The sequence below is a fragment of the Scleropages formosus genome, chromosome 5 (assembly GCF_900964775.1).
Source record: "Scleropages formosus chromosome 5, fSclFor1.1, whole genome shotgun sequence".
NCBI classification, from domain to species: Eukaryota; Metazoa; Chordata; class Actinopteri; order Osteoglossiformes; family Osteoglossidae; genus Scleropages; species Scleropages formosus.
This window is the reverse complement of record NC_041810.1, coordinates 22,808,141-22,826,525: the sequence shown is the minus strand read 5'-3', so window position 1 is coordinate 22,826,525 and position 18,385 is coordinate 22,808,141. Positions and strand designations below refer to the sequence as shown.

General features: G+C 42.2%; 1 protein-coding gene across 3 annotated transcripts in view; it reads left to right on the top strand.

Moving 5' to 3' along the window:
• Positions 1-18,385, top strand: part of LOC108942194 (neuron navigator 3-like) — a 207,489-nt gene that overhangs the window by 39,893 nt on the left and 149,211 nt on the right. For 2 of the 3 annotated variants that reach the window (XM_029252127.1, XM_029252128.1), the window contains exon 2: positions 2,748-3,131. In XM_029252127.1, the coding sequence (XP_029107960.1) occupies positions 3,033-3,131 (99 nt within the window). In that variant the 5' untranslated portion in view covers positions 2,748-3,032. Of the gene's footprint in view, positions 1-2,747; positions 3,132-18,385 lie in introns of those variants that run through there. The other variant, XM_018765340.2, reaches the window with a different exon arrangement.

Genomic DNA, 18,385 nt, shown 5'->3' with positions numbered 1-18,385 from the left:
TTGTGTAATGGGGGAACTCTTTGGAATGCGGCTCATTTCAGGCGAAGGGCCTAGTGGTGCAGTGGAGGCAGATTGCCTGGTTCTTCTCATACAGTTTGTGGTTCATGCACAGAAATTCTGCAGCTCTGTCTGTCCTTATGGCTTCAGCACATTGTCTCTTTGTTGAGACTGATCTCTTGGACTATTATAAATGCTATGAGAATGGTCATAATTTTTATAGTGATAGTATTAATATAGTATTTGGTAGTTATTTAGTACTTTCTTCTGTTGCGTTGTGACTCACTTCTGTCATCTCAAAGTGCTGCGCACCATGTCTGTTGTTCCTTTTCCAAGCGGTTCACCATGGTAACAAACTTTCTCTGTGAGGGTAGATGCTGTTAGGTATGGGAGCGGGCAGCTGGATTCCCTGTATGAAGAATGAAGTATCTGTAGTAATGGATCCCGTAGAGATTTCAGAGATCGAAACAGTCAGTCATCGCTTCAGCAACGAGACATGATTCGTTTTTGCGTTCTGCAGACTTAAAACGACATGTCACTCATGGCTGTGTTCACATGGTGACTGTAAACACTGCTTCGGCATCATTAACGGTTCTCTTTACTGGGGTTGTAAGCTTGGTGTGGTTAAGGTCTTCAGATGGACCATATTTACCTGCAGTTTTGACAAACGGTGAAATCTCAGTAAAGGTAGCCTTACACTGAAGTCTTTGAGGTCGCTTAAAACTCCAATTAGACATTTCTTATGAATATCCAGGCTGTTGTTTAGTGGTCCGGCTGAGTCGGGCTTTAATTCACCTGCCAGAAACTGGTTGTATCCCAACAAACTGAACTCACCTTTTGTTTCAGAGCACATGTGGAAGACTGACTGTCAGTGACAGTCCTGCTTCTCATCGGCGATGATTTTTTTTTTTTTTTTTTTAAAAAAAAAGCCAATATTGCAGAACTGCTTCTAACTGACAGTTGCTTTCGATGGTCAGTGATTGGTCTGTGACTTTCTCATTTTCCTGGCTTTTGAATGTCTGTGTATTTGTCCATCCATCTGTGCGTTATTTAAATGCCATCCAGACATATTTTTGGCAAAAGTCAGTCATATGTAATACATTTTAATATTAAATGCTTTTTTTTCTGGAGTCTGATTATATGTTGCCTCAATGAATAATGAATTGCACAAAATACCAAAGGGATTGCACAGTGGTGCAGCGGGTAGCACTGGTGCCTTGCAGTACTTGTGCTGTGCAATAAGTAACACATGAATGATGTCCTGAAGTTGGACCTTTCTGGTGGGCCATGTTGGGCCTCCTGTGGGACCTGAAAGTTGGTGGTTGAGAGGCATCAGCTGGCCTTGTCTTCATGTTTGAGCCAACAGGCACAGGTGAGCTCTTTCCACTAGGGTTTTGGCGTCTTCTGTGGCCAACATATAAAGGGATTTAGGCTGAAGACTGGATATTGAGGGCATTTTTGCTTGAGCCTGGGTCAGTGTTTGGGTTTTTTTGGGTTTTTTTTTTTTTTTCCTTAAATAAAGTTTAAAGGGGGGGGGGGGGGGGGGGGAAACTGCTTCTGGGTGACTAATTTGATCTTTACTCATTTACTGTATAGGAGTAAATGAAGCATAAATACTTCATTTATCTGACACTTTTCTCCTAAATGACTTGGTTATTTAGCCATTTTTACAGCTGAATAATTTTACTGGAGCGATTTAGGGTAATACTGTGCTGAAGGGTACTACAGCTGTAGGTGGTATTTAAACTTGCGACCGTTGGGTCTAAAGTTAGCAGCTCTAACCAGTGCACTACCAGCAGTCAATGTGTAACAGTACATAATTGTACAAGTGTGTGTTTAGTGCTCATTGTGGGTTCCGGCGTTTCCTGTCGTCATATCTCCTCAGGAACGGTGCTCCGAATTTGGTGGCCTCATTGACTGCCATAGGTCAGGATGCTGAGTGGTGGGGGGGACTTGGGAAAAGGTTGCTGTGAGCTGCCATCTGTTACTGTGTGTGTGTGTGTGTGTGTGTGTGTGTGTGTGTGTGAGTGTCAAATAACAAACAGATCCTACAAGTGACCTGCTGTGCGTTAAATATTACTTGTTGTTTAACGAGTAAAGAATGTAAAATTAGTCAGTTTGTCTCACTTTCATGTTCACTTCACACAGTTTGTTGCTTCATATGTTGACTGGTGTTTTATGTACACAAACTGTAGTGGTAGCATAAAAAAAAAAAAAAAAGATTTGTAAAGGATTTACATTTTACACTTGTGTATGACACTTTGTTGCTGTGAAATTCCTCACCCTATAATGTCCATTCATTTGGAATTCCACTTAATTCCAAATTGTTCACAAGCTTTTTGTCACATCTGTATGTGTGGTACTTCTCGCAATTCTACTGTTGTACTGCATATTGTTTCGTGGTAAATGTCAGTGCGATTAGGTGGCACAGCGGGTTTGGCTGGGGCCCACTCTGTGGTGGGTCTGGGGTTCAAGTCTTGCTTGCGGTGCCTTGCGACGCACTAGCGTCCCGTCCTGGGTGTGTCCCCTCTCCCTCTAGCCTTGCTCCCTGTATTGTTGGGTTAGGCTCCAGTTCACTGCAACCCTGCTCGGGCCAAGTGTTTTCAGCCTGTGTGTGTGTGTGTGTGTGTGTGTGTGTGTGTGTGTGTGTGTCAGTCACTGCGGTTATTACAGAACAGCAGGGTCCTTCCACGCCTCACTTCCTTGAGTGTCTCCTGTGGGCAACACTTACATGTTTCCTTTTGTTTCAGGTGTGAAGACCAGACCTGAAGGGTGGATACAATTGGCAAAGAAGCTGCTGACACACACCTGGTTACATAATCTTTTTTTCCCCATGTGGCCATGTGCTGATGTGGGTGACCTTTTGACCTTCCTTTGACTTCCCAATTTGTCGTGACCAGTTTGTCCCACAAGGCCAGTGACAGTTCCATGGAGTGAAGAGGAGGTGCATTTTGGGGACATGGTGTGGTTGGCTGCTTGTAGCCCCCCCACCGGCCTTGCCCCCCTTGCTTGAGTGTACTTTTTTCCTTGCATTTATGGATAGTTTGTCATCTTGTCAAAGGATGGATTTAACATCAGAAGCCAGCAAGCATGGGAAGAAAGCAGCAAGTCATAAGCTGGAGGACCAGAAGAAGGTAAGACCAGCGGAACTCTTCCTTCATGTTCTCTTTAGCATCTGTCTTTTAGTGTCTTCAACAGTAAAACTGCAGCAACATTTCCATGTAACCACGAATAGCAGAGGTCAGTGTGAGTTTCTCTTCCCCCCCCCCCCCCCCCCCCATCAGTAACCTGCATGAATGAGACCTGGCAGCACCGTACAGCTGGACTGTAGTCTTGACCTCTGATGACAGTGAATAGATAGTCAAACTCAGGGGGACATTTCCTGAAACTTGATCCTTTTCTCTTTTAGCCAAATTTTATGTCTTTCTTTGCATGTGTACTGTATAACCTCACACTCAGTTAAAATACTAAAATATCTATTTAAAGAGTATCAGTCTGGACAGCTGGTTAGAGCTGTTGCCTTTAGACCCAAAGATTGTTGGTTCAAATCCTCCCTCCAGCTGTCATACTCTTGAGCAAGGTACACACACACACACAGACATTTTCGGAACCGCTTGTCCCATACGGGGTCACGGGGAACCGGAGCCTACCTGGCAACACAGGGCGTAAGGCCGGAGGGGGAGGGGACACACCCAGGACGGGACGCCAGTCCATCGCAAGGCACCCCAAGCAGGACTTGAACCCCAGACCCACCGGAGAGCAGGACCCAGTCCAACCCACTGAGCCACCGCACCCTCCTTGAGCAAGGTAGTTACCCTAAATTACTCCTGTGAAATTACACAGCTCTATAAATGGGTAAATAATTGTAAGCAGATTAACACTAAGTTGCTTTGGAGAAAAGCATCAGCTAAATGAATAAATGCAAGTATGACAAGCAGTTTGCAGTTTGCCCGTCATGCAGACAGAGCTGCTCTCACCTAACGTCACTCTTGACTCCCTGATGCTCTGTGGATTGCCAAGGTCAGGCTTATTCTTACCTGTGAGGAATGGTGTTTAGTCACCATCCCTGCCGTGGGGGTGTTCCGAGTGTCAATTTCCTCGATTCCTGCCATTGACGAATTGATGGAAGATCCCGATTTGTCTTCACGATACCTTTTCATACATGGACATGACAAAATCTCGAGCGTCTTTATTTTGGCACATGACAATGTCCACAAGAGAGACAAATGCTGAAGTACAATATATGTGCGTGTCTGACTGTCCAGAGTAGTTGCTGTTCCCCTCCCCGATTCCTCAGTGGATAAAACTTGTAGATGTTGCTGACTTCTGCGGAGGTGATATTATTCACTGTGTGGGTTCTCTTGAGTAAAAATATACAGGAAAGTCTTGAAAGGTTATTTAACTCATGACTAAATGGCTGAAGATGATTCCTAATTCCCATTCTGCTGTGTTAGACATTTGTATATAAAGGTATTTGTGAAGAGCAATGAGATTAGCTGTCTGAATTCCAGGCTACAAGTGGAGTTTATTCCTTTTTGTATGCTTGATTTAATGCAATTGTGATTCCTTTTGGATGAAGGCTGGATTCAGGCCTCTTAGAGAGGAGAGTATTGATCTGTTTGCATCATTCACAGATTAGTTGTGGCTCACGCACAAAAAACCTTCAGAAGGAAGTGTGAACAAAACAGAATAACTTTTCAGGCAAAGCTGGTGAGGAATCTCTCATTATGCAGTAGAAACCTCGCTTGCTATCAGTGCTGTAGAGTTGGAGTCCAAAGCAATTATTGGGTTACTGGAATCAGAATCGGTAAAAATGTACCGACACCAACTAAATGTACCTTATATGCCAGTGTATATGTTGACCCCCAAAAAGTAGAGGTGTTCTATAGGTTTAGGTCTATATACGCTGGATAAGTTGACCCCCAAAATAATGTGCAACTTTTGGGCAGTGCTGTGGAGTTGGAAGCAATTATTGGGTCACTGGAGTCGGAGTTGAAGGTTTTGTGTACAGACTCCACAGCCCTGCTTGCTACTGTCACGTCTTTTCTTTCACGTGGAATGGAGAGGAGTGACTAGACTAGTCTCAATTGGCTGGAGCGTTGGGTTACTGTTGAACTGGTTGGTGCGAGCTGCTACAGCACTTGAACTTATTTTGAGGAGAATTTTCATCAGGCTGATTTATTTATTTCCATTGATTTCTGAGACTTTCATTATTAACGGTTCATAGGTAAATAAGTTCATGTGTAAAATAAGTGAATTATCTGAACAAACCTGAACAAAGGCCCGGTTACGTTAGAGGATATAAGGTTGTATGTTGAAGAGCGCTCAGGACGCTTGGAGTCCAGATCTGTTTCTGCTCTAGCAAAACTGTGCACATTTTTGGACGTTAACGACTTGCTGAAGAGTCCATTCGATGTGGGTTGACCCTGAAGCTGGTGTCTGTTTCACCACATTGCTGGAACATTTTTGAGTGATTAGTTTAGTACTTAACTTTCACTCTTGACGATCACAGGGCTGCATTTGTCTTATCCATTTTTCTCAGACATTCTTTGTGGTTCGAGCAAATGTACTCCTCACTTAAAATGACACTTGCTGTAGTTCGCTCATCAGGACGTGTTGCTGCTGGAAGGACTTTCAGTTCCAGTGCGGCGCTCTCTCACGTGGACCACAGAGATGGAAGAGGCCAAGCACATGGTCCTGGTTCCTGTCACAGCTCTGCACCTATGAATATTGAAAGGTCTGCTCAGCACTAGGATTCTCTGTAGCATGTTCTGGAACAGGGTTATGGGAAGAAAGCGCTCTCATCCCAGTGGTAGTGTCAGTCACCTGGCTCTGCTCCAAAACAAAGGCAGGCTGCTGTTTCTTGGCTTTCTGGAAATCAGAGTTCCCTGAGCTGTTTTACACTCAAGCTTTTCTGAACCATCTAAGGAAGTGATAAATGGTACAAAGAACAGTGAGCATGATAGAGGAGGAAGTTCTCAAGATGTGATGACATTCTTCAGGTCCTCATTGAGTGTTTGTTTGCAAAACATTTACATTTAGCTGACGCTTTTCTCCAAAGCAACTTACAATGTTAAGGTCACACTTATTACATGCTTACAATAATTTACCCATTTATACAGCTGGGTAATTTTTAACTGGAGCAATTTTAGGGTAAGTACCTTGCTGAAGGGTACTGTAGCCAGAGGTGGGGATCAAACCTGCGACCTTTGGGTCCAGGCAGTAGCTCTAACCACTGCGCTACCAGCTGTCCCCACATTTACATGTCTTTATTTAGCAGATGCTTTTCTCCAAAGCGACATACATCTCATAGAAAATACAATGTGTCCATTACATTAGGAGGAACGCACTTAGATTAAGATTCATATGAACCAGCGTTCATCACACGATTAGCTCCATAAAGCTTTATCAGAATATCAACGATTCCAAATCACCTTTCAAGTAATTTTTTTTTTTTTTTTTTTTTTTTTTTTTGAGGGGGAAAAACTAGTTGAAGACCAATAATGAATAAGTTGTTGAGGAAATGACAATTCTCATTACGGAATGAAATAATAAAAGGTCATCCAAACATCTGCAGAGAAAGGAAATACTGTTTTGTCTGGGCAATTATTTTGATTAAGCAATTAGCCAGTGCTTTTGTTTGATGCTACCATTTATGGAGCAGTTTTATAGCAGTAAATGCTACAACAGGAACTTGTAAATGATTTCTGGATAATTTTACAAAATCTAAGTTTTACTTCAATAGTGCTGTATTGGAAGTTACTATGTTAAGTTTACAACAAGTTCGTTTAAATGTTACATGTGCATCCTCTACATCTGTTTTTTGAAAAACTCAATAAGGGAATATACATAGAATAGTCTGAGAACTCACTCATGTGGGGCAAGGGTTCACACTTCACGGTAATGCTCCATCTAGAGAGCTATCATCTCAGTCTCTGCAAGGACAGCCTTGAAGCCTTCATTTGTTTTCTCCATTCATCCCTATGGCTGAAATTTTAAAGATCATAAAGAGTTCGTCCTAAAAATCATCCAAAGAAAAGCCTGTTTTTTTCCATGAGAAAAGCCCTGCACTCACTGGACCTTTTTTCAGGATCTCCCTCTCTCTCACATCTAGAATGAGAGACTTGAAGTAATATTTACTTCAAGCTGAAGGAAATGTATTGCATTATGTTTGTTGTACTTATGTCCTAGAAAATGTTTTAAAAAAAAAAGTTACTTCTGACTTTGTTCTCATAAATATATAATTCCGAGAGCCTCGCGGCCCTTAATGAACTGAAAGGTTTGTATTCCACACCGTTATTAGTACAGTGTCGTTAGCCCTATGAATAAACAAGAGTGCTTGTGTTATTGATAGTGTATTATGGGCTTTCTGGGCCTCAGTAATGCAGAGGAAATCTGACAGAAATGTAATATTGCTGTCCTGCGTTGCATCAAGGTTTATGTTGAGTCAAAAAGCGCTACATAAAAGCTCATTAGGGGGACAAATTGGTTTCGAGAGACATCAGCCCCACAATCACCCCTCCTGTGCGTGGAAGACACCTGCTCTCCATTAGTCCTTTTTCCACTGGAAGCGATTCACCATGAATACAGAAACAAGGCTCACAGGCAATCACGTTGGAGAGGTTCTGGATAGAGGGGACCATTCATTCACATACTTGCTGGGAATGGCAATCGGCCGGCCAGGGGGTGCATTGTTAACGTGTGTGGGTACGGTTACTTTGATCTCAGCTGTGTTTATAGCTATGAATTATTCATGAATGGGAAAGGGGAACATGCGAGTGGTGCCCACTTCCCACCTTGCGTATGGTCCATCTTCTGCAGACGTGACCTCCCATCCTTGCACCCATTCTCAACACTTTATTGACACGATCAGGATTCGGAGGTCAGGGAGCCACAAGTGCTGGTGGCATTACTGTGACAGTGATTGTGTCACCAATGGTGAGACTGGAATCCCACAAGGCTTTACCTGGTGCTCTTTTCCTGTCTTCAAAACTACTGCTGAACTGGGATATGGTGGCATGGTATGACTTTGACACAGTCAGTTTCCTGATGTGAGCTTGGGTTTGGTCTTTCAGGTAGCGCTTGGGCATTTGTAAGGATGATCTTGAGTTCTGATGTCACATAAATGTCATTAGTTTGGACTGTACACACTTGATGCACTGAAACAGTCTCCCTGACTCCACGTTGTACCTTTAACAGTTGAACTCAAATTTCATATCCCAAGTGTCCTTCCCCAGTTACCTACAAAGGCCAGATAGTGACAAAATTGTTTTTGGGGGGGTGAATGTTATCACATCCCTAAATCAGCTTCAGTTTTTAAAAAAAAAAAAAAAAAAAAAAAGTCAACATTGTTTGAAGCCCTGTTTAACCCTGGTGAAGAGGACTGGATTACCCTGACTGTACCTGCATCAACAGCATCTAGTTCTCTGGTACCTTTTTGGGGGGGGGGGGGGGGGGGGTCATTGGAGGATACTGTAAAAACTTTTTGTGTACAAGCTCTGAAGAGAAGATGTGGGTCATTTACTGTCTTAAGTGTTGAAGAAAGCGTTGCTCAGCCAATGAAGTGCTATGGAGGTATATGAATCTAGATGATGTGGCGTTCACTGTGCATTGCGCTAGTATTGTGTGTCAAGGGTTGTGGCTAGCTAAACCGCTTCTAATTGTTCCAACAGAGATTAAAAGAAATGACCCACATATTTTCCTAACACAGCTTGAACTATGTGTGATTTGCTCCAGGATCTCCAGAGCCATGCTGGAGGTACCGTTGGGTTCCCTGGGTGGCAGTGAGAGTCAGCTGGGACCTCATCCAAAACCTGGCTTGCCTTTTTTTTTTTTTTTTTTTTTTTTTTTTTTTTTTTGTGGGGGGGGGGGGTACTTGGCTAAATAAAGACCCTGTCAGATTTTATCACCAGGAAATCTCTATGTACCATACCAATGCTCACAGCTGGCCCCTACCTGGGGCTCACGTTGGCTTGTGTGCGATGACATTTTCCATGCATTCTTGCCTTGTGAGGTGTGTGCATGGAACACAGTGTGAAATATAGTGTGTGCTCAGTGAGTTTAATTAAATTTTTGCTCACATGGTAAGAGTTGGATATTTTAGAGTTTTAAGTCCTCAGCACTTTACTGTAAGTAGCAATTAACTTAAATTATTGCTGACCCTAGATAAACTACGCATTGACAAATTTTCAGAAACATTTAATAACATTAACAGACATTATTCAGAAACACAAATGTGACTTAATTGTGGGCTCTGAGAATATCAGCTTTTACTCCCTTTTGTGAAAGAACTTCAGAAGTCCTATCTGGAGAAATGAGTGCTGCCAATGTAGGACGAGCAACTAATATCATGGTAAGAATTCTGAGGCTGGTTACTTGATGGGATGTGTCAGTGATGTATTTTCTCTTAAGAGCTTTTGTGTTTGACTGGTTACTAGGTGTGCTCATGGATTTGTCAGACACTTGCAGGTACATGCAGAGTAAATGGTTGAGGTCAGTGTAAACAGTGACTGCCTGGCACTTGAGCTTTTGGGACTTGACAGGTTGTCACAGTAAAGGTTGTCAAAATGTCACATTAACAGGGAAGTAAAGGAGGAAGGAAGGTAAGTGAGGCCTCCAGATTAGAACTGTCTTTACAGTGTAGTTCTGGAAAGGTTGTGAAGATCTTATTGTTTCTGCTTTGTGTGTAAACATACTGCTGTCGTTTTGACCTAATATCTATGTCGAGGATGAAGTGGAATAATGCAATGTGTGACTGGGCCACAAAAGGCAAGGTGTTGCTCAACAATGCTCAGGGTAGCATTGGTGAGGTCCAGAAAAGGATTTATTAGTTGAAATGGATGTAAAACTGAGCCAAACAGGTGCTTCTGCTCCAGTTGTTAATGACCAAAAGCTCCTTTCTTCTCAGCCAGAAACAGCTGGTCCTTAGAGTCCCATAAGGGCAACTAATTATGGAGAGACTTGAACACAGCAGGTTGTGGGAGGAATGCCCTGCTGTGTTGTCTTCCTGTGTTCTGGTGACTTGCGTGGACAAGTGTGATTTAATCACTCTTAATCAGCAAGATGTATTGTTCACTAAGCAAACGCATGGGAGATATGAATCTGTAATCAAACATTTAGGAGGTCGCCCTCCTTAACTGAAAACACACACGATCATTTGTTAATCAGGCTGATCCAGTATGTAGGCCAGCACTACATTTACATTTATTCACTTAGCAGATGCTTTTCTCCAAAGAGACTTACAATGGATACTACGTAGTGTTACTAGCTCACAGACCTTATTCACCAAGGTGACTTACACTAGGTACTAGGAATGTTCACCTACTGGTTGGATATGGTAATTGTGAGGTAAGGTAACATTACTCCCTCGTGTAACTATACGTATTTGCTGGTGCCCTTGTTGATCATTGGCTAAGGGTTGATCATGGGGCTTGGTGCTCTCAACCCTCTGCAAACCTCAGCTGGTTCTTGTCAAGGAGCTTCAACGTATGCAACGTATTACCTGTTTTGAATAGTTGGGTTTAGGGACTTTGAGATGCGCTGCCTCTTGCGCCTAGTAAAAAGGTGTCCGATTGCTCAAATATTTACTGCCGAGAACTACATATTATGGTTTGATTTACAGTTTAGCACCATAGATTTACAGAAGGTTTATGTCTCAGGACTCTAGATTTACAGAAATTTACCGCTTCCTTTCAGATGGCTTCTCTTGACTCTGCTACTGGAGGCAGCTGTAGTGTGGAAGAACCTTATTCATTGAAGTGCAAGGTCATGTGTCCAGGAATGCTCAGATGGACACCTCTGGTTGAAAGGTAGTGATCGTAGATAAGTGTTCCAAGTAGAATTTCCTTCTCAAATGTTTTTCTGATTGGCCTGACATGAAATATTGATCCTCCTGTTTGCTGAGACCTTGGTGAATAGCACAGGTGAGCTGGTATACTAGTGATGGTGACACCTTTGCTGGAGACATTAGTCAGTTTCTCAGACATGCAGACTCCATTTTTGACAGAAAGCTTGGGCAGGAATGGTTTGGTCTCCAGAGCTTTGATGGGCTTTTGGATAATGTTTTCAAGTCCTCATTTCAAAGTTTGGGAAGGGTGAGATGGGGCATGTTAAAAACAAAGAGTACCCATAAAGCCTGAGGCTCATGTGTTTCAGTTCTGCTGATGGATCTGGTTTTCCTCTTCAGTCATATGAGCTATTGATGCAACTGACACCCCTTGCTTCGTTGTGTTGCCTTTTGCAGACTGGGGTCACTCTCCCCATTTTGTGTCTTATTCGTGTTTCTTTGAGTTGGAAGTGATTCACTCATCTCAGCTTGCATGGATTAACAAATGTTTTGTTATCAGCCTTGTATTGAGGCATGCTCATTTTACTCATGGCTACGCATGAATAACATTTTGGTACAATTAGATGAGATCTTTACCTAGGACAGCTCCAACATCTGGCAGTATTTTCAGAAGTTTTGAGGAAAATCAATGAGAGATCATTATAAAGTCAGTATGGACTGGAAAAATTGTTTAATAGCAGCATCAAGTAAGAAGCCGCCATCTATTAATTAGTGACATTCAAAAAGGTTTCATATGTAGAGTATCAAGTCATACGACTTCAAATAAAAGGGAAGTAGAATGGAATGTGTGGTGAAATAGCCTGTTAACTGCAATAACATTTCAGATTTTTTCACTTAAATTTATATATGTATATTTCAAAAAAAAAAAAAGACAGAAAACTGCAGATGTTTTCTGCAGCATAAAGTTTTTTGGAATACCTTGCCTACCTCTTAAGAGAAAATAAGAGCAATATGGGGCAATACATGTATGGAAAACAGATGCTGGTTTTTGTCATTTCTGGAGAATGATATAAGACTTCTGTCATTGTGTCAAATTGGTGAACTGAGACATTTGCATATTTTCCAGAGTCAATTAAATAGGCCTTAATTTTTTTTTTCCCTCTATTATGGTAAATCTTAAAGCATGATAAATTTAACAGGATGTGACAATTGAAGTCTGTTTGTGAATGAGTAGAAAAGCAGTAGAATTTATAAAGTGTTGATTATTTCAGATGGGAAGATGTCCAAAGCACATTCGCTGACATGAGGGGCGAGTTTGGGCGAGTTATGTAAAAACTCACCCACTGCTGAGACTTCAGCGGTGGATGCTTGCCACGATGTGCATCTTTACCAGCATGGAAACCATGATTGGCTGTTGCCACAACGTGAAATTTGCTGCCTCCAGGGGGTCTCGCACCTTGTTAAGCATGCCTTAACTGGAAAGAATGAAACGTTGTCATTCAGAACATAAGTGTCATCGTTCAAACAGAGGAAAATGTTTGACTGCTAGAAGAGGACAAAGTCAACTGATTTTTCTGTGGTTGCTGCTTAATGTATCTGTAATTGACTGCAGAAGCTGCAGGTGGAGAGTGGTGATTAGACCGGAAGTTGACAACCCCTTATTACGCCTCCTGAGGTGTGCGTCGTGTCCACTCCCAAAATTGCACCCACCTCATTACTTTTGTCCCAGAATTGCAGCTTTTCATTTTTCTTAGCCTTCATAAAGCTTGTTAGTGGAGAAAAGGCACAGCAGTCATTATACCTGTCATTAGAGCAGAAAAGCTGGCCTGCCCATTTCCCCTCAGACCATAACAGCACCATTGATTCCATAAGGAATCAACACTGAAAAATCATTCACTGGAAATGCATCATTTTGACGAATGTTTGCACATTGAGGGGAGAGACTGTAAAACAAGATTAGCATTCCCTCTTTTTTGGCTTTTCACTCAGGCAACCACTGGGTCATAGTCTAATGTGTAGAAGAGTTTGCAATCAAAGCTCAAGTGGTTTGTCTTCAAGTTGGGTATCTCTTACCAGGTGGTTTCACATGGCCCCCTGTCTTCTCATCCTCATTCTCTCTAAACTGGTGTTCCATAAGACATAATGTCACAATTCCCTTGTTTGTCTTTGCATCTTATAACTTCTGTCACTACTATGCTCACAATACCCAGTTTTAATTCTCCCGCCCAATCTGCCAGATGTATCCCTTTGCATTGCAACTTGCCTTTTGGAGTCTGGTTGGGTGATTGACCTCCATCCTTAAGACTTTCAAATGAGATTTTCCATCACCTAGCAGGTCCATACAACTGTTGGGAACTTTCCTTTGCCTCTGGTAACCTGACCCTGTGCACAAGGGGTTCAAAATTTGTTTGTAGGTTCTTGAGTTTAGGCTTCAGTGTCATGGAATGAGCTCCCTCTCTTTCTCAGAACAGCTGATTCATTTTAGAATTCAAGATGGGTCTCAAAACTAATGTCTTTTGAATCACCTTCTCTCCTGATCTCGCAACAGTTTCATAAATTTGCATCATACGACCTGTCAGCATCACCTTTGTATTTCTTGCCAGAGTCAATTCAATAGGGAGCTATTTGTTTAATGTGCAGCAGCACAAGCAGCATTATCAGACACACAAACATTGAGAGTGGCCTGTCTGCATCTGCTCTTCGCCAGTTTTGAAACGCACATTTGTTTACTCTGAGCTGTATGTCACTTTTGAGAAAGGGCATCTACTAAATGTAGATGGTCAAGCGCACTTTTCTTACCATTACATGTTAAATGAGTGCGATTGTATCAGTGTGACAGATGAAGGCGTGGAGTTTTGAACTGTCGACTGGGTCCACCGTCCAAAATCCCAGTCGTGGATCCTGTGCGTCCGGTTTCCTCGACCCAGTCGACAGTCATCAAAGTAACAGGCAGCTGAAGGAAAACAGGCGGCCTGCTGAGTGAGCCTTTGAAATGTGAGATGCTGCAGGGAAAGTGGATTCATGGAATTTATTTTAATTTTCATGTTCAGACTGTAGATTCTTGACTAAGAGCTGCACCTCTAATAGCTGCTCTAATGAAGCTCATTCCTGCTCTAGTGTGTGGCTCTCAGCAACACCGTCCTGGACCAGGGAACCGAATAGGGACCGGATGGCCGCTACAGCCTCGGTCTTCATCTCTGTATGTGAAACCCGTCATGGAAAAGGGATCCTTATCCTCAGTAATCCGGCACAATTACGGCTCTTTACGAGGCTGTCAGAACCGCAGCTCTCGTTCTCACTCTGAGTCTCAACTCTTTTATTCTGAATGGCTTTTCTACCCATTGAATATTCCTTCTTTCCTCAAATGCCAGAAATATGGCCAAACACATCAAACATCATGAATGTTCCATTATTTTAGAAATGCTGTATTGACAATGGTTTCTAAAGTCCTGGGCTTTTAAAGATATTGGAATTCAGAATTTGTACAATTTTACTAAAATAGAGACAAGAAGTGTCCATCTGTTTTTAACTGCAGCTTTTTTCTTTTTACTGCCACTTGTTTTCTGCAAAATCACAATGGTTTTGTTGCCAGTAGGGATAGCCTGCACTGGCTACACTCACTCTTCCGTGTGTGTAAAAATATGTAAGTTTTATTTTGTGTGCGTTAAGTGTTCTTTAGCATATTCAGGGGCGGTTTGATAAAGATAAATATGGTACGAAGGGAGGCCTGGGCCACATCTACACTTAAGATCCTATGCAAATGATTGTACCTTGTTTTGCCGTTTGTCCTCCCCCTAATTTCCCTAATTTTATTCCTGTGCAGTTCATTTTGATCTATAGTCAAATATTTGTTGCAGTTCCTGCATTTTATACTACATTTTATTTGACAGCTTCTTGTTTTAGCGTTACATTATAGTTATGATTAATAGGCTTGTCATAAATGTTTTATTAATGCAATGGATACCAAGTACTTACATTACCAGTGTTATGATGGTAAAATGCTCCTGGCAGGCTGAAGGCACCCAGTACATTAGCAGTTAATGAATCTCTGATGGTACTGTATATATTGCTACAGTTTATGGCTCAAATCTCAAGGGTTGTCACCCAGACTCTGTAGCAGTAATGAAGTACTAACATATGTAGTTGTGCCATAATGAGATCTGTTGTACCTCATTACGGGGTAATACATAGACTGGCAAATGCTGTAATGGCCTATGGGGTTGTTAGTTGAAAAGGATTCCAGGTTCAGTAGATTTAAATGGAATTTTATTGATAAACCAACTGAGGAAAGCTGAATCTTCAGTCCTTAGATTTATTTTTGAGGAAAAAATAAGTTGCTGTACCTTTGCAATATTGTGGTGATTTTTAGATGTGTGCAAAGTTCTTCTTCAGGTTACGTCAGAGTAGTTTTTACCATTCTGCAGAATTCAGTCTTAGTTTTCACTGCGATCTGTGATTTGGTGCAATAAATTGCCGTTTATAGAGCATAAATGTGTGCTGTATGATGGAAATTTGAAAAGATTGTGTTCCTGTGATGACTGAACGTTCTCTTCTGCATGAGGCCACCGCTTCAACCTTCCTTGTACTGTTGCACAAGTGTTGTATTTCTGGTGGATGAACTTTCCCTATCAGTTAATGAATGTCTGTTCCATATCTGTCGTCTTGGTTGCCGTGGCGACACATCTCCTTGTGGTTGGCTGGCGAATGTCGAAGTAGCTCTGGATGATGTACAGGGAGAGGGGCATGAGGGCCAGTTGATCAGAAGAGCCCTCATGGGGAAATAAGACCCTTTGTCACCGCTCTGGCACTGAACCCCCCCTCCCGCAGTGGAGCTGATGAGATAGCAGATTGTCTAGATTTTTAATGTTTGCTGGGGTAAACATGGTACACAAATGAGTTGATTAAAAGATTGATGACAGTTGTGATGTTTTCCAAGGAAGGAGTGCTTGGCAGGACGTTTATTTTCTGCACATTCCAAACAAATGTCTGTGCATGTTTGGGGTTCTGTCTTTAATTTTCACCTCAGACATGTCCAACAAACAGGATGGGGCATCATACAGGCCTGTTCGGTGACCACAGCCTGTTCTTATTAAATGCTGAGTCCAGGGCTGCAGCTCGGCTTTTTGGCCCTCAGAAGCAGGAATCAGTCCAGCGCATCTTATACTTCTGTCCTGAAATTTAATACAAGTGCATGTGCAGGTATCCTGAAAAATATGACACACACAATTTTCAGGGATCCAGACTTACGATGGCCATTTGATTAACCTTATAATATCGATATCGCAGCGACTGTTCCATCTGCTGTATGAATTAATGTAACTGAGTGCTGATGGTGTCATATGACGTTAACGCATTATACAGTCATGCACCGCTTAACAACTGACCACATATATGTCGGTGGTCCCGTAAGATAATGGGGCTGAAAAATTTTTATCGACTACTGACGTTGTAGTCGTAACATCGTAACGCAGCATATTGCACGTGTGTTTGTGGTGGTGCTGCTGTAAACAAACCTACTGTGCTGCCAGTCATATAAAAGTATAGTACATACAATTATGTGCAATACCTAATACTTGATAATGATAATAAATATTTGTTTATATTTTATTGTGAGGGGAAAGGCATGAGTACAAACCCCCTGAAGTGTTTTGACATAACCTCTTCTCAGCTCCCAGAATGCCATTCACACAGCGCTTAAGCAACATACTGCCCAGAGCCAAAATGGAAAAATTGTATGCATTTTCCCTTTTTTTTTTTTTTTCTTTTTTTTTTTCCCTCCTCTTTTCTTTCAGACCCTTTTAGTGGCATGTATTTTGACCAGTTTTCAGTGCATCTTCCCACCTCTGATTACAGGAATGTTTCTGCTGCACTTGTCCTCCAGATTTTACTTGAACTCTTTCCTTTGTCACAAACAGATGGCTATTGCTTTACCTAAATAGCTGCCTCAGGGCTCATTTCTCACCTAAAAATTCAAATTTCTTTGTGAGATGGAGGAGAGCTAGATGAAGGCCAAGTAAGAAATTCGGTAAGAGGGTCAAATGTTGTCCGGGCTCCGGAAAGGCTAATTCTACATGGTTTGCAAAGAACCAGATCATTATATTTAAGTTACCGGATTATAGTTATTAAACAATTCCTGTGTTTTGCTGTAGGACAGATCTTATTCGGTGCAGGTGTAATCTCCAGATGAGTGCGTATGACTGTGGTTCAAGGGCTCATTTCTGTTAATTTTTTATTAAAAATGGTCTTATTTCCTGCATTGAGTTTGAGATGCAAATGCTTTACAGGAAAATTGTTGAGTCAAGCTAAACATTAGTATTGTACAGTTCTGTGCAAACACAGGCAGTTATGTTGAGGTGCTGAGTGACGCAGTTTGCTGTTATGGAAGTGTCTTTCCAAACTTTGCAAACACAATGAGTTAAAAGTAATCTTGGCATCGCTTACTAATTCATCGCTTCCTCTCTTTTGATGCAGCGTTCATCAGTGCGGGCTGCGCCGATTTGCCAACGTTCAGCTCTGTACGCATATTGCGTTTTTCCTTCCGTGACAAATCGGAGATTTAAATACAAATGTCCTGCCGAGCGTCTTGAGATGGAGTGGAACACGGAGGGAGCGCTCTCATCCCATGGTACCGTCGCTCTCGTGTCTGCACAGACTGCAGCCTCATCTGTGCCACCTCTACTGAATCGCAAGTGTTATCTCTGGCGAACGCGCGCACTGAGCCGTCTCATCTGTGCCGGCTGTACGCGCTTCGTCACGTGCTCCTCTGCCAAGGTGGGAGGAGAGCTGAAATATGCATGCGAGTGCTAAAAATATTCAAACTCAACCTCCATGTCACAGTGGTATTTTTAGGAGATACTGCTTTGAGGGTTCTGTAGAAATTCTAAATTTTTTTTTTTTTCCCCCCTCCCCTTTTTGTTCCACTGCTGCTTATTTCAGGAGAACGTGGGCCTGATTGTTCTTGCTGTCGGCGGGAGGGAGGCGCTCACGAGTTCTCGGTGCCAAGTTCTCGTCCTCTGTGAGCACTGACGCTTTTAGTGCTGCAGCAAAGGGTCTCCTGAATCGTAAAGTGTAAAAACTACCGGTTGACATTTGTCACAGTTGAGGAAGTGATGGAGGCATGACTCACGGGAAGCTCAAATCTACTACATGCGGTGGAACCGGCTCCGCATCAACTGGACTTCCCCGTGGGTCTCTGTGCATCACTCAGCCAGTCACATTCTCCATTAAAGCACAGATGGCCAAGATTTAGGATTGACAGCCAACACAGTCAGTGGCAAAAGCAGAGCGAGAGGGTGACCGTGTTACTGCTGCTTTTCTTGAATCTGCAGCATCACAATATTTATTGCTACACACCTGTGGAGAAGAGTGGAGTCTATGCAGGTATATCTTTTCATTCACTTTTTTTTCCCCTATTTTCCTCATGTTAATATTTTCAGTGAATCAGTAAAAATTACACCATTCTTTTAAAGTGAAGTGCAGAACTATTGGTAACTCAGCATTTAATGAGTTTTACAACAAAAGTATGCAATCGGTGGATATTTACCATGATAAAGACACAATAGCGTATCTTTTTTGTTCTCTCGTTAACTGACAGCAATTCTG